The 25,901-nt window shown below is 42.7% G+C and overlaps 1 protein-coding gene across 3 annotated transcripts; it reads left to right on the top strand.

Annotated features, from left to right (window-relative positions):
• The first annotated feature begins 14 nt into the window (after positions 1-14).
• PCBD2 (pterin-4 alpha-carbinolamine dehydratase 2) lies at positions 15-25,027 on the top strand. 3 transcript variants are annotated; one of them, XM_069028595.1, is made up of 4 exons: positions 15-109; positions 2,831-2,962; positions 21,529-21,609; positions 23,036-25,027. In XM_069028595.1, exons 1-4 carry the CDS (start codon positions 26-28, stop codon positions 23,129-23,131), a joined length of 393 nt encoding a protein of 130 aa, XP_068884696.1. In that variant the 5' UTR covers positions 15-25; the 3' UTR covers positions 23,132-25,027. The 3 variants fall into 3 exon arrangements, with proteins under 3 accessions (XP_068884696.1, XP_068884695.1, XP_068884697.1); XM_069028594.1 differs by having other exon boundaries at positions 15-115; XM_069028596.1 differs by lacking the exon at positions 2,831-2,962.
• The last annotated feature ends 874 nt before the right edge of the window (positions 25,028-25,901 follow it).

The raw sequence follows: 25,901 nt of genomic DNA, 5'->3' as shown, positions 1-25,901 counted from the left end.
GGGGGCGGGCCGGGCCGGAGGGGCCATGCCGGGCGGCGGGGCCGGGCTGCGGCGGGCGCTGCTGGGAGTGCGGCGGTTGGCGGGCGGCGCCGGGAGCCCCGCGGCCATGGTGAGGGTGAGGGGGGACCGCGCCGGGCCGGGCGGGGGCTGAGGCCGGGGGCGCGGGGCGGAGGGGCCCCTCACGGACAGGCCGCGGGCTCGGGTCAGTCCCCGGCCCTGGGGGAATGGGGATCGCTCAGGCTGGAGGAGGCTCCGGGGAGACCTGGTTGCCGCCGTTCAGTACGTGAAGGGGCTAGGGGAGAGATGGAGAGGATTTTGGACAAGGGCGTGGAGGGAAAGGATAAGAGGGAATGGCTTCACACTGATAGAAGGTTAGATGGGATATCGGGAAGAAATTCTTCCCCACGGGAGTGATGAGGCACTGGCACAGGCCGCCCAGAGAAGCTGTGGATGCCCCATCCCTGAAAGTGTTCATCCAGGCTGGATGGGGCGGGGAGCAGCCTGGTCTAGTGAAAGGTGCCCTTGCCCATAGCAGGGGGTGGAATAAAATGGGCTGTGAGGTCCCTTCCAACCCAAATCGTTCTGATTCTCCCTGTGTCCCCCCGCCATCCCACCTCATGGCTGCTTGTTTTATTTTACAGAAAGCTAATAATGAACAGCAAGTGCAGGGTTCAACCCTCGCCCCTCAGGCATGAGAGTTAGTTCTAATTGTTATGTAGTTAATGACTGTTTTCCCTGAGCTTCCTCCAAACAAACGTTATTGATCACTGGGTCAAGCCCACCCCCCAACAGCCCCTTGAGCCGAGCGTGAGTCAGGTGCCAACACCTCTGGTGCTCGGTCAGCATTGGCACTCGGCGCCCCTTCCTGCTTCCCTGGCCATGCCTTTGACGTGCTGCTGAGGGGTATGAGCGAGGAAACGCAATCGCAATCTCCCACTTTATCTTTTTCCTTGTACAAGCTGCTTTCTGCTACATTTCTGAACATCATGATGTGTCAAGGAGCTGACTCAGGATGTAGCCTCCACAATGCAAAATGTGCTCGGGCCTGTATCAAACTTGGTCTCCATATTCCTATTAAAAACTCTGTGATAAATTTCAAGTCACAGCATTGTCTTGTCAATGGCCATGTGTCACGTGAGGTGTCAGGAAGGCACCACAGTGTCCCCAGAGCTGGCACAGGACATGTCTGTGCCAGTCAGAGAAGTGGACTTTGTGTTGCATCCTGGTTGCAATCCTGGACTTTGCTATCTCAAAAAAAAACACCCGCCCCTATGACTTTTTGTACATTTGCAGAGTAATTTCATCTTGTGCCAGATAAAACAGTACATTTCAAGACAGCCTTTGGCTTTGGTGATTTTTGTATATGCTTGAAAAAAAAAGAATGTAAGAAATTCATACCTATGACTGCAGTTACAGCAACAACAAATCTGAAATTTGTGTTCTTGCAAGCCCAAAGTTGTGTTTGAAGTGTAAAGAGCCTAAATTAGTTCAGTTTGGGACCTGTAAAACTCATCTCTCGTTACATCTCTGTGTTCCCCTAAACACAAATAGCAACAGTGATGCTGTTAGATTGATTTACCTCATTTGGGGTTTTTTATCCTATGTTGTTGATGAAAGTGTTGCTCCTTGGTCCTCCTGCATCTTAAGGCCTTGCTCAGGTCGCATTAATCGCGTTAATTCCTGCTCTGCTCAGACTCACAGCCCCATCTGGTGGCACCGGGGCTCCCGCTGGAGCACCGGCTGGCAAAGGTGAAAAATCCTGAGCTGCTGAGCTGGTGGCAGATCCTCACTGCCCTCCCATGTCTGAGTGAACCCCTGGAGAAAAACGGCCTTTCTGGAGGATCTCACAAAGCTGGGCCAGCTGCTGAAATAAAGACTAAAACAATCTGAATGTAGCTGTACTGGGGAGAAAGGTTCTTCCCTCTAAAGCACTGCCTTTATCATGAGTCTGAGACCCATCTCTCAGAATGTATCATCTGAGGAAGGGCTCATGCTCTTAGTCACTGCTTCTCGAAAAGGTATCAAACCTCTTCCAAAGGCCCCACAGAACGTTCCTCTGTGTTTGGCTCTGGCCTTGTGCGTGGTTCAGCCCCTGATTCAGATATTTAAGCAGAGTGTTAATCTGTTGTGTCTGTGCTCCCAGTGGCATCAGGAGGACTCCTGTCACTTCAAGTACACCATACCTAAACTGGTGCTTTGCAGAATCTAGTGCTTTTACCAGTAACTTCAAACTTTTTGTAATTGCGTCTGTATTGTCTTTTTTTCTTTTCATTTAAAGCTCTTTGTTCCTTGTAGAACTCCAAAGTCTTTGCTGTCTTCAAGTCCATTCCTGTTTTCTTAAAAACGTAAAATACGAAGTAGGTAGAGTGCAATCTCCTGTTTTTCTTCTCTCTTTTGAAATAGGTATTTCCTGATATCTCTTTTAGCCTTATAATTGTACATTTAGCAGATAGTACAAATCATCCCTTAATTATCAGACAGAGTGGAATATTTGAAAATTAAATGTGGTGTTAAAATATCTGCATAATTCAGATGACCAGGGGTGCAGGTACGCTGGTGTCCATCTTCATTCCTGGGAAAGAGCTTGTTGCTTTTCACGAAAAGCACTTAGCCAAATTTACTTGCCCAAAGAGAAATGGCAGGGGTTGGCTGGTTTAGGTTAAACTGGTCTGAGAAATTACAAACAGTAAGAAACTGCACAGTGAATTTTCCACATCCTCACCTTTGCACAATACATAACCACAATTTCATCGTGTGGTTTTCTTATTGTTGTACAAAAGAGAACCTCAGCCTCACTCGTGCCGTGCCTTTATTTTTTTCCCCTCAATAGTCCTCCCAGTCTCACTGGTTGACGACAGAGGAAAGGAACCAAGTTTTACTGGATCTCAAAGCTTCAGGCTGGTCTGAGCTGGGCGAAAGAGATGCCATCTACAAGGAGTTCAATTTCAAAAATTTTAATCAGGTAATGATTGTTGTATGCTGCTTTTAATATAAAAGAAATGTAATTGCTTTAATTTCCATACGGTCCTGATGGGAAAATATTTATATTCAGAAGTTTGGGAGTATCCTGGTGGGGCCAAATCCTCTTGGATTTGTCCTGATGAATTGCTCTCAGATTCTGATCTCATTAGGTGGAGTAAATTAATTCCATTTTGTAGTTGATAAGTACATTTGTTCTAATATGACAGTTTCTCAATTATAATATTCAGGTCAGGGTCAAGGTTGGTATTGTGGAATCAGACAAAGCAGTATTTGATCCTGATTTTTTTTTTTTTTTCATTACTAGCACTCATAAATAAATGCTGGAAATACATAACTGATGGGCAGTGGGGATCATCTTTGTCAGGGAAATACATGAGAAAAATGGGTAAATATAAGAAAGAACAGAAACTTTTAGTGAGTAAGGTGGGGAAAATAGGATGCGTTTCACCTTCTAAGCAGGAAGACAAAGTTCTGGTATATCCTTGACTGAGTTGTAATAGCTGATCTTGCAGTGTCTTTGGCACACAGAGTGCTGGTTTTTATTTACCTCACTGGGTTTTTGTTTGGAGACAGGGTCCTGAGCCACATCTCTCTCGCACATGTCTCGGACATCAGTTACAAACTTGTTTTAGAAATACTGAATTTGTTTTGAGATCCGTGTTCATCTACTTTCCCCTGAAAATTCTCTTATGAGGAATCATGACGTTGCTTAGAAAAAGTCACGTTCCTAGAGCATGAATTTCCCTTTTGTTTTATTTCTGAGGGAGGGGTGAGCTCTTTCTTGGGAGGGGGAGAATTCCCAGGGGTTTGTTGGGTTGATGGATCTCACTGAGCCGGTTCTTGCCCTCACTGTGGAGGGACACGGCAAGCTCCAGTTTGGGGATGCCATGGGTTTGTTGGTGTGTGTAGGGACCAGGAGCTGTGCTGTGAGCTGTTTGTTTATATGGCCTTGCCTAAACCCAGAACAAGATGTTTTAGGAAACCACAGTGGGCTGTATAAACAATGATTTGTAACACTGGCTCTTTTTTTCTCTGTTTCAGTAGTTGTCACAGTAAGGAAAGCCCAGGCAGTATAGAGAGAAGGCGGGTGAGGTGATCCCAGCCCCTCTGCGCTGGGTGAAAGCAAAAGAGAAAACAACTGCAGGAAAATCCAGCTCTTGAGCAGGACAGTGCTGGTCCAGGGAGCATGTCCAGACCCCTGAGTACATTTTTAACCTGAATGTTAATATAGAGCAAATAGAACCAAATCAGTTCATTCAGGGGGCAGTGAAGGGGAGAAGCCCATGAGAGGGAGCTCACAGGAAGCCTTGGTGAGATGTGCAGGCAGGTGGGGGCTGAAGCAACCAGGAACGAGGCGCATTTGACACCGGTGGGATAGAAGTGACCCTTGGAAGAGTTGACATTTCCTGTCTTTTAATATTCATGAAATGGCATCTCTGCCTGGTTATGGTCAAAGTCTTTGTTGGTTCAGCACAACTAGAAACGAAGTTGCCCCAAAGTTAATTAAGAAGCGGTTTTGCCCACTGTAAATGAGTAAATTGGTTTGATCAGATGGATTTAGACAGTCCCTGTCTGCCAACAGACAGGTAAGGAGACAAATCAGTGTCCTGCACCAGCAGATATCTGGAAAATGCATTGCTTTGACAAAAATGCACAAAGTTGTATTTTTTTTTGACGGTGTAGATTTATCTTACAGCATGGATAGATATCCATATGTCTTCCTGGTGTGAAGGTGGATGGAGCACATACCAGTACAGGAAGTTGAGTATATTTAAATAAGCTTATTGGTAAATGATGAACTATATGTTTATACTTCTAGTACCTGTAGTCGTAGGAAGAGTACTTTAAAAAATTACCACTTGAATCGTTTGGGAGATATTAGAACAGTGTCTTTCATTCTTAGCTGCTTTCATGGATGTAAGGCAGAAATGAGAGCAGAGGCTGGGAATTGGCTTCAAAACAGAACTTTCTACCCCCATTTGGGAGAAAAAGCCACGCGTGTGTGTGCTCTGGGCAGCTCTGGTTGGATCAAGCTTAGATGTAAATATCTAAGGGCAGAATTTCACCTGTTGATTTTTATGGATTTATTGCAGTGTCCCCTTTGAGTTGCAGAGTGCAGAAGTCATTCTTGTTCCTGTAGTCCAGGAGCAGGCTCAACATGCAGATCCCAAGGGCATTAGATCCTTACCTGGTATTAGAGAGCAGGTATTTGCCTTTCGATAAGTCGAAGCTGAGAATAAATTAAAATTATGCATGTATGCTTAATTTTATTAAATTATGCACAACCATTTGTATTTATAATGACTATTAGTAAATACTGTGTTTACTACAACCTAGGAAACAAATGACAAAAGTGGAGGTATACCTGCCTTGTACTTTGGGAGAATTTAGTCCTGCAATGAAAAAATGGGACTTGTAGGTACAACTGCTTTCATTTAATGTAATAAATATTCTATGTACAGGATTTAAAGTGTTTAGTAAAAGTCAAAGGACTGAGAAATGTCATTTCCTCAGTGATCTTCTTGCTGCCCTTTTACAGATGGTATAAAATCAGGTGTGGAAAAAAAAAACACCCCCAAAAATACAAAAAAAAGTAGTTGAGCTGACATGAAAGGTATTTCAAATTTATGTTTTGCAGATGATACTGGTATGATTAATGTATTCATTGCTTTTTTTTTTTTTATTGCTTCTTGCAGATAATGTTCATGATGCATGGAAAATTCTGTGGCTTCAAAATCTATGCCAGGTTTACAAAGTCTGTGTATGTCAACAGATGTTAAGAATATAAACACAACTTTTATTATAAAGTTGTGCAAATGTGTAGACATGAGCTTGGTTTATGTATATTATTTTCAGCATGAGAATGAAATGAAACTTCTGTGAAACAAGAGTTATTTAGATTCCTGAAGCTTTCAGGCTGAGATTAGCTCAGTTAAAAGCGATCAGCAGTGAGCTGCCTTTGTAAGGCTGACAAGCTAATGACACTTCTGGCTCAGGGAATTAGTTTGTAACCCAGAATTTGAAAGCACTGATGGTGATTGTTAGTCTGAAGATACATTTTCATGAAAATGGGCTTTGGTGGTACAATTCTCTGACATAAGCTGAAAACCAGCCTGGGGTTACTACTGAAAGGCCTTTTTGGTTTTGTTGCTGTGGATGCCCACCAAGCACCAGTCCTGGGAGACTGGATGGCATTGGCTGTATGTTCCCATTATGTGAGGTAGCCTTCCGGTGGGTGGGTATTCTGCACCTTGTATAAAATAAAATACACCAGTGGTGGGGGAAAAATGCAAACACAATTCAGCTGTAGAGGAGAGTGCTGTGTCCAGAAGAGCTGTGCTGATGCCACCAATGTATCCATTCCTCCTTATGCCTTGCAATTGCCCTGAGCTATTGCCGCTGTGGAGTGGCAGGTAGGCAGTGATGAGTTAACACCTGAGTCTTTTACCTTCAGGACCCTCAATGGGGTGCACTTGCTCAAGAGCACCCAGGTTGAGTCACTTTTCCCAAGGAACATGTGCTTGGCAGGAATGTCTGGCTGTGAGCGAGGTTTTGGAGAGGAGGTGGGCTTAGAGCACTCCGTGGCAAGTCCCAATCCCTGCTATGCACCTGGGTGCTCGTGAGCCTCTACAAACCTCACAGACACATCAGGGAGCTTCTCTGGGGCCCTTCTTCCGGGCAGCAGGGCAGAGAAGAGCGACTGGTGAGGCCTTCAGGCCATGGTGTGGCATCACGAAGGGACACTTTCATCCATTCACATCTTTGTGCTACTGAAACAAAATGGTTTTCTTCCAGTGGAGTAAGCCCTCTGCTTCCAGTCTGCTCAAACAAAATTGGGAATTGGGATAGAAAGTTAATTTATGCCTCCAGATCATGCTGGTAACGTCTCCCAGCATTCCAGGTGAGTTCACCTTGAGAGCAGTGATCTGGAAGAGAGGATAGGCCTGGTTTAAAAATGTGAATTTCTCCCAGATTCATCTCAAGCCCAGTCCTGGGCTGGGCAAGCAGCTGTGAAGGGGTGTGAGTGCAGGATGCCAAGTGCTCTGTTGGGTCCTGTATCCAGCTGCTCACTTTGCCTGAATTTGCAGGAACATCTTAGCTCTGAGACTTCCATGTCTCTCGTCAAACTTGGTTGGATTTGACCAGAGGGTTTAAGGGGCAACTGCCTGTGTGATTGCGTTTCCGTAGGTAATCACACCAAGGCAGCAAATGCAGTTAGGAAATTACAAAGGTGGGCAAGTTTGCTGATGGTCAGATTCAGCATTTACAGCTGCTTTCTTTTATAGGGTAAGTTTTTAATTAAGTTTGTTTAAAAAAAAAAAAAATCATATAGGAAGTCTCTATAAGACCTCTAACGTAATTTTCTAAAATGACAGGAAATCAAATGCTCTAAGAGTTTGAAAGCTATTTCAGATACATTTTTTTGTCTTTTGGGGCAAGAGAACAGAGGTGGAAGATGAGCCTGAGTAGAGGGGATGGTATGGAAATGGTGTGCACTGAGAGTAGAGGCACGTATGTCAGTGCAATTTTTGTCTTGGGTTTTGAGAACATATTTAAAGATGTGCAAAAAATCTAGGAATATTAAATAAATTATTGTTCTCACTTTGCATTTCCTTTACAGATTGGCTATCTCTCTTAGTTGCAATCCGGGAAAAAAAATTCAGACAGAGCATGCCTTTTTTTCTCCCTCCTGGTGATGCCAATTTTTTTTCCTTTGGCTGTAGGGAGACATGCTCAGTTTTGTCCCTTTAAATTGATGGTTCTTGTTGTGTGATCCCAATTACACATCCAAACGAATTTGGTGGGATATGCAATGCATGCTCTTGATTTCTTTTGATGGCAGTACTTGGTGCCAGTCCCTGCAATATAATCTCCATCCATCCTTCCTTTTTCTACTCCTGGCACATTGCTTTGTTTTCTACATTCATCAAAGGTTGGAAAAACTGGTTTTATACATATAGGCAGTGTATTTCATTGCCACTTTATGTACTTAATCTTTTGGCTGTTTGTCTAAAAAAGGTCCACGCCTTTTATGTATTGAAAACATAATATCCTTTAACTTACAATCTGCAGAGTTAAAATGAATTTTATGGTAAATATTCAGTTGTGGACCACATCTCCAGCTTTTTATATGCCACAGTGGTCTTGTGTTTTTTTTCTTCTCCATTGTCTGATAGTGAGGTCATTTTCAGTCCTCTTGAGATATTTTATTCCCAGCCAGATGCAAGCCATATATTAAAAGTAGCACCTGTGGCTAATATCACAGCAGCTTACCATAAATTTACATGGTAACTAGGATTATATCTGTCAAGACTGTTAAAAAATGTCTAGTTTTAATTTGATTTCCAGTATTGAAGGAGCTCTCCAACATTTTGCTTCATAACTATATTTTAAAAGTTAAAATCACTCCATTGTTAAGTTTTATAGCACTCCCAGTGCCCATTAAGTTGATTTGTTAAATGGGGGTCAGAATAAAGCAAGTCGGCTACAGGAGGATCGGAAACCAACCCATTTGTGACAGATTTAGTCCTCGCGTGTGAATCTTCTCAGAGCCCAAGGAGTGATTGGATTCAGGTGCAGCCTATGTCAGTTGTGTTTAACCTCAAAGCCTGAGCAGTCTCAGCCCGACTGTCACTTCTGCTAATTGAAAGTTGGACCCATTTTTGTACGTTTTGGGGGGAATTGCTATTTTTAATGTAGTATTGCTCTGCCTGCTCCTTCTGCTAGAGTTTTGCATTTGATTGCCTGTCGACTGAAAATAAATTATTTTTTTATCCACCTAGGTAGGTGCTGGTTTTCATATAGGCTTTCTGAAACTGCTTCATTTTCCATTATCCTTTGAGTCCTCTCCCATATGCTGTGATTTGTGCACCTGCAAAGTTATGAAAATATTTTGTTGGTAGTTATGTTGTTCACTAACTTCCCAGCATTTATGAATACAATAACCGATTTACAATAAATCAGAATTATTTATGAGTGGGTTTACAGAGTTGAGAATATCTTTGTATCTGAAAATAATGAATTTCTGGCATATTTGCCTGTTGACATTTTCCTTTATTAGAAACTGATAGTGAAGTTTTTGGGACTGGCAGAAGTTAACCTGAGGCTGAAACACGGTCAGTGAACTGCATCAAGTGTCTCAGAACAGAGCATAGTAAAAATATACGATTCCTGGATGGTCACACCTTCCTTGAGTTTATTCTTGGGATTGACTGAGTAAATAAGAGTCTCACCTCTGAGTCGGCAGGTCAGGGTGCAGCTGTGGGACCTGGACATGATCCACCTGCCCGCGCCACTGCCTGGCGCTGCCTGTGGGACAAAGGTGGTGCAGGGTCTGGGGGAAATGAAATGAGAGCTTCCAGGGAGATGTCTTGTTTGGAAGCTTATGATTCTCCTTCCTTGGTCTTAGGGAAGGAGGAGATGACACTGGTGCTCTGGTCAGTGTGTTCTGTATCCAGTGATGCTTCTAGTTAATTGGCAGTCAGTGGTGAGAAGTTGTGCAAAGCTTGGAGGTCTGTAAATGGTAGAAATGTGTGATCTGGTTGTGTCTAGGAAGAAATTAAATCCTTGCTGCTGGGAGTTGGGAAATAAGGTATTTATTTTCTTCTCACGGCCATCATGGCTTGCAGTATACAAATCCTAGAATGGTTTGGGTTGGAAGGGATCTCAAAGTTCATCTGATTCCGAACCCCTGCTGTGGGCAGGGACACCTTCCACTACCCCAGTTTGCTCCAAGCCCCATCCAACCTTGCCTTGAGCACTCCAGGGATGGGGCAGCCACAGCTTCTCTGGGCAACTTGTGCCAGGGCCTCACCATCCTCACAGGGAGGAATTTCATTCCAATATCCAATCTGACCCTGCCCTCTGTCACTTTGAAGCCATTGCCCCTCGTTCGGTCACTCCATGCCCTTGTAAGAAGTCCCTCCCTGTCTCTCCTGTAGCCCCTTTAGGTGATGGTTTATCTTTGTGCTGTGGAGTGTCCCATCTCCTCTTTGCCAGGGTCTGTGTGTGTAGAGGCCACCACCCTTGTGTCCCACCTGCTTGTGACAAGTGCTGTTACAGTACCCATGTCACCAGTATAGTTTCATCATGGCACTGCCAGTGGTACCAGGCCACCAGGGTTATTTAAAATGTCATGATATTAATCATATTTAAATAAAAAAAATTATCTTTAAATTGAAGACTCAAGAGTGGTCATATGTCCTTCATCATGCAAAATGTCGCATCCTGGTTGTGGTAGAGTTTGCATCAGTTTTGGGGTTTTTTGTGACTTAACTGTAATTTGGGATACTCATTTTCTTGATGAGCTAAGTCATATTTCTCCCTAAAATAAACCATTATTTTATTGTTTATAATTATTGGGATGTGGTTTTTCTAATTGCTGAGTTTTCCCCCCTCAGTAGACCTGTTGTATCTCCTTTTATGCACTCCACTGCTTAAAATCTGCCCAGTTGACCTTTGGGCTGCTCTCCAGTTGGCTCCAATACAAATGTTTTTTGTAACAGATGGATTTATTATCACGCAAGTAAAAATTATTGCAGCATTTGTCTTATGTTTGTTGCATGCATTGATCTGAAAATGCAAAAGAAATTATTTGTCAAAATGCCTTTTGGATCTCACAAGCTGTCTTGTAGATTTGTAGCAAAAAAAAATATTTCTCCTTTTTTTTTTCCAGCTGCACAAATTGATTTTTTCAATTAAACAGAACAAATGTTCTTACAGCCATGTGGACAGTGCTCAAAGAAAGCAAATGGGAGCAGGTCAACCTAATTTTAGCTACAGTTTCGGCACTTTCCATGATAAAACACCTTTGAAAAATGAATGGAAAATTCAGTGGGTTTGAATTCAGTTGAATAGCTTCATTTGGGAAAATGCAAGTATGACTGCCTCTTTTGAAGAAGATGGATACTCAGTGAATGTTCTTATCTTTTCAGTTAAGGAAAACTGGTTTCTAGAAACTCCTTTATGCAGTAAAATTTATTTTTATGGGGGCACTGGAATGATGCTGGTTAAATGCAATCCTGGTTGTTTAACCTTTTGCATCTCCTTGCTTTTGGAGCAATGCCTGCCTATGGTTTCAAACCGTAAATTGCCTTTAGCACCAGCAGCTCTCACCTTCCCGTACTCCCACAAAGGAGCGACGCGCTTTGGGATATTATTCTCTGCAGCTGTAATTAAAAATGGACTCTGGCTGGCAGAATAAACTAAAATAAAACTACAACGCCCCTATTTCAAAATTAACCATTACTCACCAAAAGCACATCAAACCCACTTAGCGGACATCCGTTAATCCCGCCGTGAGCCAGTTCAGGCTTTAATGCACACTGTTTTACACGTTAAGGGGTTTGAAGTCACGGGCCAGCGCTGACCTTTCGCATCTGCTGCTCTCGCAGTAGGAATCTCCGCTCGCCGCTCCCCGTCAGGGTGGATTAGCGTGACGAAGTGCAGCTCTTCTGCTGGCTGCAATTTTGGGTTTTGATCAGAATTATTTCTTTCACAAACAATCACGTTTGGCTAAAACGTTACATCTGCTCTGAAAAGCCACTGGCAGGGCCATGGTTTATCAGGGCAAGGCATGTGGAGGTTTTTTAGCCCTCTTTTATAAAGCTACAAACCTACTTCACGTGGGTTTTTTGGGGGGAGAGCTTCCTTTCTTCCGCTTGCCCTTTATTCCTTTAGTTTTGTTTGGCTGAGATGAAAAGTCATTTTGGACAAACATGAAGCTGGTTGTGATGTCTTGGAGGGGTTTGGTGGGAACACAGTGATGAGTGGGAAGCCCTGTGCTGAGTCAGCACTGCACTGTTGGGTTTATTTATTGCTAAGGATGCTTTGTAGGAAAATGGTATTTATTTCTAGCATCAGAGGAAAAAGTCCTGATTGCATGATCTACTGTGATTTTCCTCAGACTGGGATGAGAATAACAACAGACAGTTAAATATATGTCTGTGTATGTCCAAGGTGTCCCTGGTTGAGGGAACATTTAGTCTGTGTGCTTGTAGTGAGCTAAAATACTGTTAACTGTACAAGCCCAGAATGCTAGGTTTATGCATGCATCTTGTAATGCCCAATCTAACAAAAAAACCAAGAGTTGTACAAAGGGTTTCCCTCTGTGGCTCATATGAATTTCTAAAAGAAATTTGATGTTCACTGGAGAACTCAGAAATCCTGTTTGCCTCCCCTCCTGAGCCTGTGTCCCTGTTTCCAGATGTACCAATGTACAGGCAGTGTGGGTTGCCCAGAGAAGCCCTTGTGTTCTGGAAAAAAAAAAAAGAACCAACAAAAACCCCATGGAACTTCTCAAAATATTGCTCATGGAACATACTCTTGTCACCTCCAGGCATGTGCTTGGAACATAAGAAGGGGTCTGAAGACAGTGGATAATGTGAAGTGGAGGTTGAGTATCTGAATTGTTGGCAGTTAGGTGAGCCGTGTCCTTAATAACACAACTTAAGTGTAGCTGCTTTTATCCTTTTCTCTGTGACCTGCTCCAGCTGTTCTTCCAAATAGCAGAGACAGGAGATGAAGCTCAGGTCGAGGTGACCTACAGATCCCAGAGGGAACAGTGGGCATGGCAAACCAGGCAAGGGACCCAACTGTGCAGAGCTTGAAGGATGCCCCATCTTGTCTGGGAAGATGCTTGGTCCATCCTACTCTTTTTCCCCTCATGTTCTGTTGTTTCTAGATTTGAAATGTCTTCTTTTGCAAAACAACATTTGAATTTTATGGTGCAATATAAATTAGCAGCCTGCCAGTGCTGGCCCAGGTAAGTCTCCTCCTGAGTTCACTGCCCCTGCATATCACCTAAACTCTTCTACTATAAAAGGTGGCCAAACATTAAAACCTGTTCTGACAGTACAGTAGGACACCTTCAGCATTTGAGTGAAACAATTCCCTGACTGGATCTGCAGTAAATGGTCCTTAGTTTGCTTTATTGCAAATCTCTAGATCTTTTTAACTTCTGGCTTGGCCAAGAGAATGATGGGAAGACCTGTCCAAATTCCTCTTATCTCCATCGTGTTTCCACTGTTGCATGTTTGAATTGCTGAACTTGTCTTTAAAAAAACAAACTAAACCAAAAAAGCTGACAGGATAGTGGAAGATGAAATGGTCATGAGACCAACTTCTTCCTTAATCCATCATAAAGCAAAGCCTTTCTTATCATTCTTTGATGTGTTCTTAGGATCATAAATGGCAGAGATTTAGAGGATTATCAGAGGCAGGATATAATTGCCCTTGGATGCTCAGCAGAGAAGATCTTGGATATTAAACTGATAGTATGTGTAATCTTGGCCAAAAGACCAAGGAGAATTTTGTCTGAGCATCCCTGTGTTATCAACAGCAGGGATGGCATGTGAACTTCACTTTCATGTCTGCAGAATGAAATCATTCCTTCACATATGAGTAAAAACAAACATTGGGGAAAATAGCGGAATATTTTGTTCTGCTCCAGTCAAATCTGTTTCATCCAAAATGTGGCGTGATGGGATAATGAACTCCTCTGTTCTTCTACACCATACCTGCACTCCATAAAAGTCAGAGGGTTTGAGAAACTTTCAAAAGTGGAGCATTCACTTAAATTAATTCTGATCTGCTCTGGTTTATGATACCTTCATGTCATGGACTGGCACTGTGCTGTCAAGGATGATTCATTGCCCTCTGCTTTAGCAGAGGGCTCAGGTGTCTGAATTCAGAAGGTTGGAACTGGGGACTCCCTGCACGTTGTTACTACTTTATTTTATAGTGGTTTGTGTGATGGCTTTACTACAGTACAGCAAGGGGTTTGATTTGCTGGACCGAACATTAGCTTTAACAAGTCAAATTATCATTGTTCTTTCAGTTGTGCAGCCAAGAGAATTTATTATATTAAGTGCCTGATTACTTTAGCAGGTGCTCAGTAAATGGGGACTTCACCGTGTTATTTCATGTTTTTAGGTAGGGTGCAAAAAGCTCATTTTAAAAAGTCATGTTTCTTGAAATTGCTGTTTTATTTGGTGCAAACCTCCTAAGTGCAACCTTTGTATTACATTTTTTAACACAAAGCACACAAAAATGGCTTGGGAGGTGGAGAGCCACATTGAGCTTTTGACAAGGCTGGAGGATTTCTTCCATGTTCTAGTTCAGTCCTGAAACCTGGGATTATTTCCCTCTTTTTTTCTGGAAAATGTAATGTAGAGATCTACAACTTTTAATAAATAAAATAATATTTATTAGTCTATGTTTATAAGTGCTGAGGGACTGGGGGAAAAAAAGGAAAAATAAAAGCATTTATTTTGAATATTTCAATATGAAATGATGCATCACAAATACCACATGACCTAGTTCCAGGTTTGCTTGGGATTTAGGGTATCTACTTATTTTGCAGAAGTTGTTATGGGCAACTAAAATTACATTTATCTACCTATAAACAAATTAATGTATTTTCTAATATGGTTGTATTGACATTGAAACTTTTATCACTTCTAGAAAGTTTTTATGCTGCCTTAAGACATCTCCATTTTCTCTCACTTCTACTCCATCAAGTCTATAAATCTTTCTGGTGGAACAGGTGATTAATTTTGGTGTGAAGTCTGTTCATTAAATCACCAAGAATATTTTCTGTGTTCTGTTCATGAAAGCCATGGTGCAATCACTTCTTGTAATAAAAAGGAGAATAGGAATAAAGATCCTCAGCATGGAGGCTGCTGGAAAAGTCAAGATGTGATGAAGAAGAAGGTAATACATATAACATTTTATGTTTTATTATTACCAGTAAGAGAAAGAAGGCCTAAATTCAGCAGTTGTTAAAATCCTGATATAAACAGGCTTAGAAAAGACTGGGTTGGGGTTTGTTGTACAGATTGTACACAAGGGTTTTTTACATACTTAAATGAGCTTGGGAGGAAGAGGAGAGAAAAGCAAGGAGCAGGATTTAAGTGCAGTTCAGTGCTCTCTACCTTCCTCAAAGTCCCTTTTCTTGCACTGATCTGTGTCCATTGACCTTAGCAGAATACTTGAATTTGCTTTTCAAACCGGTTGAAACTGAGATGGGGCAAATGACACTTGCATCTGCTTTATGACTATTAATGGTTTTAAGATGAAAGAGGGTAGATTTAGATTGGATACTAGGAAGAAATTCTTGCCTGTAAGGGTGGTGAGGCACTGGCACAGGTTGCCCAGGAAAGCTGTGAATCCCTGGAAGTGTTCAAGACCATCTTGGATGGGGCTTGGAGCAACCTGGGATAGTGGAAGATGTTCCTGCCTGTGGCAGGAGATTAGAACAAGATGGTATTTAAAGTGCCTTCCAACCCAAACTATTCTGTCATTCTGATTCTGTGATGTCGTAGCTTAAGTCATGGCTGAACTGGGAAGATGAAGCCTTAAACTCCAGTCCCTTTGGAGAGCTGCATCTCAAGCATTGTCAGAACTGTGTTGTGTCTAGTGCTGCACTGGGTCTAGAGGGTGCTGGGTGAGTGCGAACTTCCCTTTGCCACAAGCGGTGTGGGCCTTTCCTGGGACAGCATTCCTGAAATTGCCTTCTGTCATCTCCTGCGGCTCTTGACATTGTACCGGTACCTGTGCGAGAAACGTCCCCATCGAGGCAAGGCTGTGCCTCCCAGCTCCACTCCTCTCTGCCTCCATTTATTCTTCATGTTCTTCAAATTGGTAAACCATATGACAATAAACAGAAATACCCTCAGTGAAGAGAGAAGGGGAAACTGTTGTTTATCTGGTCAGGTGGTTTAGATTAGCAGTGATGCTGGTCTGTATTATGTTACTTTAAATCATAGTGTCCCAACAGGACATAAATTATGAAGATTGTTACAGTATGTTTCATCCAATGTAAGATCAACAAATTGGAATAATTTTTTTAATAGGAAAATCAGTGCTTTGGCAAGGTTATTGGTGAAGAATTTAATTTAACTTGAGCTTTGCTTGCATTATTTCTTAATATATAAAAACTATTTGCATAATGTACGAAGTATAAACATTTTTAGAATCAAAGGCAAGAATGCCTTTTCCAAGATTACATAGAGTGGCAAACTACTTAGAATAGATCAGTGTTTGTGCTTTTGCTGTCAGAAATGTTTGATATAGAGCTGGCAAGCTGGTTTCTTCACTGACATAATTGTAAACAAGTGTTGGGAGACAGAAACAGCATTCTTTGGAGAACATGGTGTAAAGGTTTGCACGTTCTCCGCTGCACATCTAACACAGAGTGCAATGTTTACAGCCGCAATAGGAATGTAAATAGGTAACTTTTTTTGGAGTGTAAAGCAGCATTGCACTTTTGTGTAGATGATGTATGCAGATAAGTATGGGGGATGTGAGTGGTCAGCTCTGGATTTTTAAAGAATATTGTAAACACAGAAAAGCATTGACAATTCAGTTGGAAATTTGAGTTGTGGGGGTTTTTACAGTTTCAGATATTGCTATGAAAACAGAAATGGCATCTCAGTCCATGCCAGTGTGTCTATAGTATTATTCTTCCATCCTTTCCCCTCATTAGTATCCTTATCCTTCAGAGTTAAAAGCACTGCTTTCCCTAGTCACAAGTGATGCTGGGGAATGGGAGGGTTGCCTCTGTTTACAATATTTTGCTGCTCAAGCTATTAAAGAAGAGAAAACCAAATTTCTACTAGTGGTTCATCGGGTGTTGTTCACCGTTAGACCCTGCTGGGTGCCCATGCCAGGAGGGGGTGGGATGGAGGGAGTAGGGAATTGTGGGCACAATGCCTGATCTGCCTTGTCCATGACTTGAAGCCTCAGCAGAGAGATGGAGGACATGAGTAACCTGAGTTTAGCTCTATTTTGGTGCATGGTTATTTGCATTCTTAATTACTGCCTCGCTGTTTGTGGATTGATGTTAGAAAAGGGGGAGCGCAATGAGAAGATATTAACCTGTTTTATGTTGTATATGAATCCAGACACAGACAAAAAAAAGGAGGAAAGTATCTAATGCCATGTGGATCCAGTGTCCCTGAGGATAGTTCAGGCAGCTTAATGATGCCAGCTGGGAAGAATCTCAAAATGGGCATGTGGTTTTGTGAATGAATACCTGTCCTTCTATGCTGCTGCCATCACTTTCCTAAATACTAGTTAGATTCCTCTTTTTTTGTGTTTTAACTATGTTGTCATTTTCAGATAAAAAGTGTAGCTTTATGGCACGATTTATGCATATTTATATGATAAAAGCAGTGATGGAATAAAGAGAATCAAAATAAAACAAACTCCAATTTTTTCCTGCGAGCACAGCGAAAATGTCGTGACAGCCCTTGTGACTAGCAGCTGGTCCTGACTCACAATAGCTTGATGTTAAAGAGCTTTTTCCTTTTATCTTCTGGCTTGTAGCTCACTGTTAGGTAGTAATGTCAGCTGGATATATGAAAGCTTCTGGAGTTTGGGAGTGAACCCTAATGATTTGATTTTATTGTTACAAGTGTCAAACTGCTAAGGAGAATACGTGCTGTACCCTGGGTACTTTTTACTCGGGTGAGTGGAGAGCAAATGTGTGAGGTGTAGTCATCTCCTGTATGACAGTGTCACTGTAACCTGAGTAATTTATTAATTTCCCACTGATAAATGGTACAGATGCAGCCTGGGTGGTGGGGGAAGGGAAGACAGGTAGCCCTTGCACTGCAGAAGGTCAGGGTTAATGCTACCTCCAGCGTTATAATGACAGATGGGAGGCAGAAACCTTAATGTACTTGTGATTAGCACATGCTTTCCTTGGCTGGGCGTCCAGAGGATTTAAGAAGCCCGAGTGCACACTTCATTTTAAAACAAACAAATAAAAAGTGTGCATGGTTATATTGTTGAGCCTTTCAACTGTTTTTCTTATATATCTCCACTTTCAAGTCAAGTACTGTCAGCTGCTTTCTTGTGGAGATGCACGGGGGTGATCCATCACGGGGGACTTGCAGTAGGTGATGTATGAGCACGACACAACGACCTGTGGGCCTTTGATGTATAACTCATCAAGATAATGTTGGCAAGCATTGTACAAAAGCAGCATGTTTAAAAAGTATTAAGATGAATGGATTCCTTGCTTAAGGAGTGTGAAAGGAAGAATAATAGCAGATTAGCTCCAGGATTGCGCGGTTCTCCCGGAGCTGTGCAGCGCTGTGCGGAGCAGAGGGGCAGATGGAATTTCATCTTTCCTCCCACTTTTGACAGCAAAGTGTCTGGCCCTGGTTTTCCCATTCTCAGGAAACAAAAGTAACATTAAGTCTTATTTTGTGATAGTAGATTATATCAGTTTCAAGAGCAGCTTGGCCAGTCACAAAACATTATGAGATAGCTGAATTCTTTTTAAGTTTACCTGGGGTTGTTTTTCACTTTTTAAGGTTAACTTGTTCTTCTAAGAGTAGTCCTAATTTTTATCTCATGGAAGCATAGTAGGGCTAATATTTAACAGACATTTTAGATGTGATGTTACAACTGAAACACCATTAGCTTTTAGTTCGTTCTTTCATGATCTTAAAAGACATGAAGGGAAGGAGAGGGAAGAGATGTACCAGTGCACCCAAGGCATCTTGTCCTCACAGGATTGCTTCACTCCTTACTTACATTGCTCTTCATGGTTTGTTGCAGGGACTCTGCACTTTGCCACCCCCTAGGCACCCACCTACTTGTGTGGAGTTACCTGTATGTCTGGATACTATTTTAGCCCAAAAGTCCTAAAAGGGTTAGGTTGAAAATGTGTCTAATGTGCCTGTTACTGAAAAAACAGAATACTTCATAATATTTACTACATCAAAGTCTCTTTTAATACTTCTTTATAGCTTCTAGAAAATGCACAAAATCTTTCTTTCTCCTGTCTTTTTATTTTTGAAGGAAAAATCAGAAAAAGTTCTCGTTAGGGGCCAAAGGACTGCAGATCCCTGTTGTTAATAGGGTGAAAGTCAAGACTGTGTTGGGTCTCACTGTAATGAGTGAAGTGCTTGTCCTACTTTCATCAAGAAATGTGTGATGGTCTGATAAACTCTGCCCACCAGTGCAGTCTTGACAATGATCTTGCACTGCAGACTGCATAATAATTTTCATTATTTTTAATTAAAGTTGAAGAAGTGCAGACTCCTGCTCAAATTAAGGTTGGTTGTGTTGCCGGAATGCGGTAATTACTTTAATTGATCACAAGATAGTTTCCTTGATCACCAATTTGACCAAATTACCGATCAAGTTTCAAGACGTGAAGAAATGTCCAAACTGATTTTGTGTAATAGTGTTTTAATATCTAACCAAACCGAAATATCTTTTCCTTCCAGAGCCAGTTGTATTTTCCCAAAGAAAGGTTAAGGCTCTACAAATATAAAGGTGATTCATAAACAATAGCGTTCCAATTCATTTAATTAGCAAAGGAAGTATTTAAGACCTTAATGGAGGTTGTGTTGGTGAAATTGCTCAGTAGAACCATAGCTCATTTTCCTAGTGAGAGATATATATTTTGTGTGTAATTAAAATAAACTAAAACACAGTGAGTAAGTTGCTGTGGGTAATGTGCAATGAAGGAGAACGTCTCCGAGCAGAGCAGGGCATGCATGAAGGCGGGCAGGCTTCGTCCTTCTATGGGACACTGGATTGCCCTGGTTGCGACAGTTGTGGGCAGCTGGAGCAACAAGCAGCAGGACGTGTCCTGGGGAGAGTCCTCTCTGCTGGAATTTATTCCTTTTCATGAGTTGGACAGTCTCAAGTTGAGCAGTCTTCGGTAGGATGAACAGTTTTATGACCGATGTCCATTTTATTCAGCTGGAGACTCTACTCTCAGCGGGGAAGGGGTAGTGGGATGGCATATTGGTGCACTGACTGGGAGGATTTGGTGGTCTTCTGATGAGGAGGATTTGTCATCTGAAGTGTGGAGGAAGGTCTACAGAGCAAATTAATTTTTTAAGAGTCATTTGATTGTGTAATTCTCTCTGTGTACTTTCGTTGGAGCGATGATTACTGTCTCACCATTAGTGACTGTGTTTGCAGTGTGACCCGGGTCTGTACATGGGTGGGTGAGTTCCTGGGATGAACAGACAGACACCAATAGAGCATACACAAACCTGCAAGGGGGTTTTATAAATTCATTCTTATTTTTTCCCTTGCTATTTGTTTCTATAAAGGCACTTCAGTTGCAGACACATCACTGTTTTAAACTTCTGGGGACATTTCTGTGTACAGATTGCTGTGCTGGAAATAGCATTCTTATTAAGCCCATGGAAACGCTAAAAACATTTAAATCAGCACTATTAATAGAGAAGTTTTGCAAATCTTTGCTAACATCTGATGCACAACTTGCAGCTTTCTACTTCAAAGCGTGCTGCTGAAACATGGGCAAATTTTTAAAGTAATTGTTCACTCAAAGTAAAACTAAACCAAGTGAGAGCTTCAAGGGAAGTTAGATTCTTCTGAATTTTGGAATGCTCTTAGGTCAAAGAAAAAAAGCTTTTTAATTGCTGACAGTTTGGTGATTTCCAAATGACAAACCTCATTGGAATGATTTTCTCTGATTATAATGTTTGCATGCATTTGACTGGCAAAGCGACCAATAAAGTCATTCTTCATCCAGGCACCAATTCTTTTTTTTCCTTAAAGGTTTTTGCAATTTGTGAGAGGGAGAAAGACTTGAAACTATTATCAACCATTATATGTTATTCATTGACCACATGTTTGTTTGAAATGGCCATCGCCTGGTGGAATGCAAGCTATATACATTTTCTTCCATAAATTAGCACTAAAAACCTACCTAAATCAGGTATGGTTTTGTGGAGCTTGTTGTATTATAATCTGAACCAGGCTGTAACGTGGATGTTCCTCCAGCTTTGCATGTTAATTCAGGTCCTGAACCCGATGGATGGAGCTTGGTATGAACAAAGCCTGCTGCTGAGAGGCGTCCTGCTCACGTTCCCAGGCCCTTCCGGCCCCGCTGCATAATTACAGTCTTGATTTGCATGGACATTCTAATTTTCTTTATAATGCAGTGATTTGCTCCTAAGTACTTTGGCAAGGGCCTGCTATTATTTTCCTTTTGAGCCTATGATAAAACCTGTGTCCTGGGGGAGCATGCAGGGACAGAGGATTGGAAAACTATTTTAACTCGTTTAAAGGGAAAACATGTCTCATAAAGCAGAGGGGCAGACCCACCCACTGCCTTTTTCTCCCCAATAAAATAAAGAGCAAAGTGGTTAAAGGGAGAGATGTGTTTCTGGAAGCAGTGTTGGCCATACTGTGGCATGGTGCTTAGTTAGAAATGGCACGTTTCTAAGATGCAGTAGGGGATGGAGGACTTGGGATGGATATCTAAAATCCCTGCTGATGCCAGAGGTAAAATCATTGCTGTCAGCAATAGCTTTGAGTACTGGGCTAAGTCACATTGAGCAGAGTGATTTACCAGGGTCTGTAGGGGATCATTTCAGCTGTATTGGGAAATGCACCAGTGGCATGAGAAGTTCAAATGCCTCTTTAGCACACACAAACCCAAGGTGCAGCCATCTGGGGCATCTTGAGGAGATTTTGAGATTTTGGAGTGAATCATGCCAATCCTGGCAGGTGGAGTATTTTCCTCTTTGCTCTCTCTTTCCCTAGGCTTTTGGATTTATGACACGTGTTGCTCTACAAGCAGAGAAGATGAATCACCACCCAGAATGGTTTAATGTCTACAGCAAGGTAACGTGTTCACCAGCCCTAGTTACTCACACGGCAGTGGAGTTAAGGAGACCAAACCACTGGCCCATTTTCTCTGCCTTTATTTGTAGCTTGTCTACAAGATAAAGGAATGGGAAGTGTCTCTATAAAGAGCTATGAGATTTTAAAGAGATGCTAAGATTTGCAGTGGTGAGGAATCAAGAATGAAGCTTTTTGCGCTTGCTGCCAGCTATATGGTTGGGGCCTGTGGCTTCACCCCTCTGGCTGACATCTAAAAATAAAACAGAAGCCTTTAAACTCTTATTTAGCCAACCTGAATAAATTACTGTTTTGAGACTGCTCACCAGCTCTCATTCCTTTCTGTGCAGCAGGTCAGGAACTCAGCGGTGTAGGGTAGCAGACTGTTGGTACCTAAATGGGAGCCTGGCAGTCTCATTTTAGATTTGATTTTTTAAAAATTGTAGGCTCCTATGTCTCAACATAGCAGCTTATAAAATTTGTTTATAATATTACCTAACTGATGGTGGTCTTGTATTTACAAGGGTTACAAGGATTACTGTAACCCACGAATGAAAGGTGCTGTGTAAAGGGTGAAATTATTGCTCTCCCTTCAGTTTTATTTTCTAATACTTCTCATTGCATTGTATCACACTGTTTGTTGTAGCATTTAGTGAATATATGGCAGTCCCACTAAAAATATACCTAAAGAAAGGACATGTCGACAAGCAGCCTGTAGCTCAGACCACCACCCCCAGAGCAGGACATCCCACCTCTCTCTGTAACTGAGCCTCCCAGCAGAGACTCTTCCTCATCAGCCCTTCATGATCACTGGAAAAAATCCTGATCACCCAGTCTTCCTGATTTTATTGGATTTCCAGAATATTCAGAATTTGTCTTTTTTTTCCTTTTGTGTCTTCCCAAAATCTCAGTCAAAGGCAAGACAAAATAATGCCCAATTTGTCATCTGACTCAGTCTAAACAGACCTGTAAGACAGCTTTTTTTAAAATTTTTAAATTAATCTGCAACAAGCTTAAGAATTTTTTCACCTTTGGGATGCTGGTTTTTAACAAAATGTGAGCCTCTGACCCAGCTCTTGGCAGCTTGGTCACTGGCCCAGGTTCTTCATGAAACTGATCCATGGAATTTAAATGTAAAGAGTGAGTGATTTAATCAGACACCTCTTCTTGGATGAAATCCAAGAATGCAAAGCCTGTGTTATTCTGCAAAGGGGCTCATTTTGGTGAGATTCCAGGCTCTGTAAAGCCTCCTCACCTACAGCGTCTTCTGGTTTACATGAGCAGGGAGGGTCCAGCTTGGTGCTTGCCAGGAGCACCAAGTAAAACCAGCTCACTATGGAGACACACAGCGTTCCCAATGAATTGCTGTTCAGCCTATGTGTCGGAGATCAAAATGCCTTTGTAACCTCTTTCTTTTCCTTTGTGACAGGTTCAGATAACTCTGATTTCCCATGACTGCGGTGGGCTGACCAAGAGAGATGTAAAGCTGGCTCAGTTTATTGACAAAGCTGCTGCTTCGGTGTAACCAGGATGTAAATAGCTTTAATACAGTGTCCAGCAGTATTTTGTGTTTAAATGGGAGCCTTTTTCCTTGTAATCCTGATTTCAAAAACCCCTAGAGACAAGATATTTTGTAAAAGGAGTGGCTGAGCTTTTCTGACGTTCAAGACCTTCATCTTGAAAGCCCTCAGGACACCTGTGCTCGTCCTTTCCCATTGCTGGCTCTGCAGGATGATGTAGTGGATAAACCAGCAATAAATAAGTTTTGAACAATCCTTTTTTGGAAACCAAACTGAGCTGGAATGAAACCAGGAGCCCACCCATTGTGTTGATGTTCCCCAAGCCCACAGGAACGGGTGGCAGCTGCCATATGAGCTTCCCCCATGCCTGGCCACTTCCCTCCTATAGATTTGTACATCTCTGCACTTCAAATATGTCAGAGCAGCCTGGCCAGGTCAGTCCCCTCTGGCTTGGTACCACCATCTCTGCCAGTGACCAGTAACAAGTGCAAGGGACACTGGGGACAGCAGTGCAAGCTGCTGCTGATGTGTCCTTGGAGTTGCAGCTCAACTGGCAGGAACAGCTGTATCCAGTGTTGCTGCTTGAGAGCCTTTCCCCGTCTGACGGTATAGAATCACATAACCACAGACTGGTTTGGGTTGGAAGGAACCTTAAAGCTCATCTCATTTCAACCCCCTGCTATGGGCAGGGTCACCTTGCACTAGACCAGGTTGCTGCTAGCCCCATCCAGCCTGCCTTGGACACTCCCAGGTGCAGGACTGGATCTTGCAGTTGCTGAAAACTTTAGTTCTGGTACTGCAAATACAAAAAAGTCCCAGCGAGCTCCCAGCACCCACACCATTAAATGAAGCATGTGCTTAAGGGCTTGGTCAGGTCAATGCTCAGCACCCAGCAGGATTGAGCCACTATTGGTGTTGTAGTGCTCCAGTACCTGCTGGATCAGGTGGGGGGTGGCTTGGCCAAGCGGCCGGAGCCCCGGCCAGGGCTGCCGGCGGTGAAGGAAGCAGCATTAGCAGGATTCTTGCTAAGCTGGGCTTGACTGAAGCTATGCTCACCGATTTTTTTTCATTGCAAATGTTGTTGCAGGAGTCACAGATCCCGCTGACGTTTGAAATAATTTCTTCCGGGGTTTGAATGTCTTTGTTTTTATCCTATGATCCTCCCCGAGACAGATTTCCAGTGCCGGCAGGGAGATTTCATCCTGCTTAAAGCTTGCAGGAGGGCCTCTCGCCCTGCAGTCCCCCTGCCAAGTGTCCCCAGCGTGCTCCGTCATGCCCTTTGAGCAGCTCCGGGTGCGGCGCTCCCAGGAGATTGACACCTCCGAAATGCCGGAGTGCATTGCTCAGATGACACCAGCAGCACAGCCACCAGCTACCAAGAAGTGAGATGCACGAGTGCCAAAATCTATATCGGGGGTACATGCGAGGTGTGTGGTCTCTCAGATATTTTGGGATGCAAAATGCCACGAGCTGCCACCCAAGCGCCTGTTGATAAAATGAGATATTTTTTGTAAATCCTTAGCAAACACACCGTCACATGCTAATTGGTCACACACAGGAAGCAAGATGTTGGGGTTTATTGTCAGTAACCCTACTTGGGATATCAAGTTAATACCTAAAAAGACCCAAATTCAGACTACGTGCTCAGCTGTTGTTTTCTCACAAGTGCCTTTCCCCAGTGAAGTGGAGGATTTCCCTGATATGGTTTGAAAATGGTCACTGTTGTGAAGAGTGAATAAAACTAAAACAACCAACCAGGCTGGGATGTCTCCTGTTACTGGTGGGGAAGTGAAACAAGCTTCACCCAAAGTTTTGACAACATCTCTAATGAACTGTGAAAAGTCTGTTGTTCAGAATTTATATATAACGCATGGGCTTTGAATAAAACCAATAAAATCAAATTCCTCCTTTGTAATTTGTTTCTTTATTATTGTACGTATGTGACAAAGCTGTTTAGTTTGAAGATAAATTTAAGATAAATAATATTTAGTTACTGGGAGGTCTTTGGTTTAGAATATTGATATTTATTTACATACTCTGAGGAAAAAATCCCCATCAACTCATTCAGCTCAGAGAGCTGCACTGTCTGGGGGTGTTGAGAGCCCTCACCAGCAAAGAGGCAAAAATACTCAGGAATGAGGAGGATGGCTGTGAAATGCTTCAAGTTTTATGGTCAGTGCTTGTTTAGGCGTAATTTTAGCCGTAATTCAGTAATTTCTTGATAACTTCTGGGGCATCCCACAGACCTGTAAGTAAGGTGAGCATTGCTGTGAAATGTAAATAATACAAAAATAGGACATGGGGAAGGGATGCACGATCTCCCTGAGCTGGAACTTCACAGCAAACTTGGACAGCAAGGATTTAGTGGTAGGCGCTGGTTTGGGGCCAGGAAACTTCAGCCTAAGGCTCCTCTTGAGGAGAGCATAATTTGCCCTGCTCTGAGCAAAAGTAGCCAGTGTACAAGGTTTGGGCCTTTCCCAGGTGGCGGCACTGCTGGAGCTGTGCAGCTCTGTGAAGATAGGACTCAAGCAGCTGCCCAAAATACAGCTGCTGCTGCTGTGCTGGCTTCTCCTCCAGGGCAGCTTGGTGCCTGCTCCCCAAGAGCCCATGAAGTTGCACCCCAAGGCAACGTGTTGCTGCTGCTGCAATCACTTTTCCCTGTTTGCTGCCAGCTTTAGATCACCAGCCACCAGGTTAAATACTCCCCTGGAGTGTTTGGGGTTTTTTTGCTTTAAGGCTGATTGTGGCTTGAAATACTTGGATAAGCCATCAGAA

Source organism: Aphelocoma coerulescens, chromosome 13, assembly GCF_041296385.1.
Source record: "Aphelocoma coerulescens isolate FSJ_1873_10779 chromosome 13, UR_Acoe_1.0, whole genome shotgun sequence".
Classification (NCBI taxonomy): domain Eukaryota; kingdom Metazoa; phylum Chordata; class Aves; order Passeriformes; family Corvidae; genus Aphelocoma; species Aphelocoma coerulescens.
The sequence above is the reverse complement of the archived record's forward strand: the minus strand, read 5'-3'. Positions and strand labels throughout refer to the sequence as shown.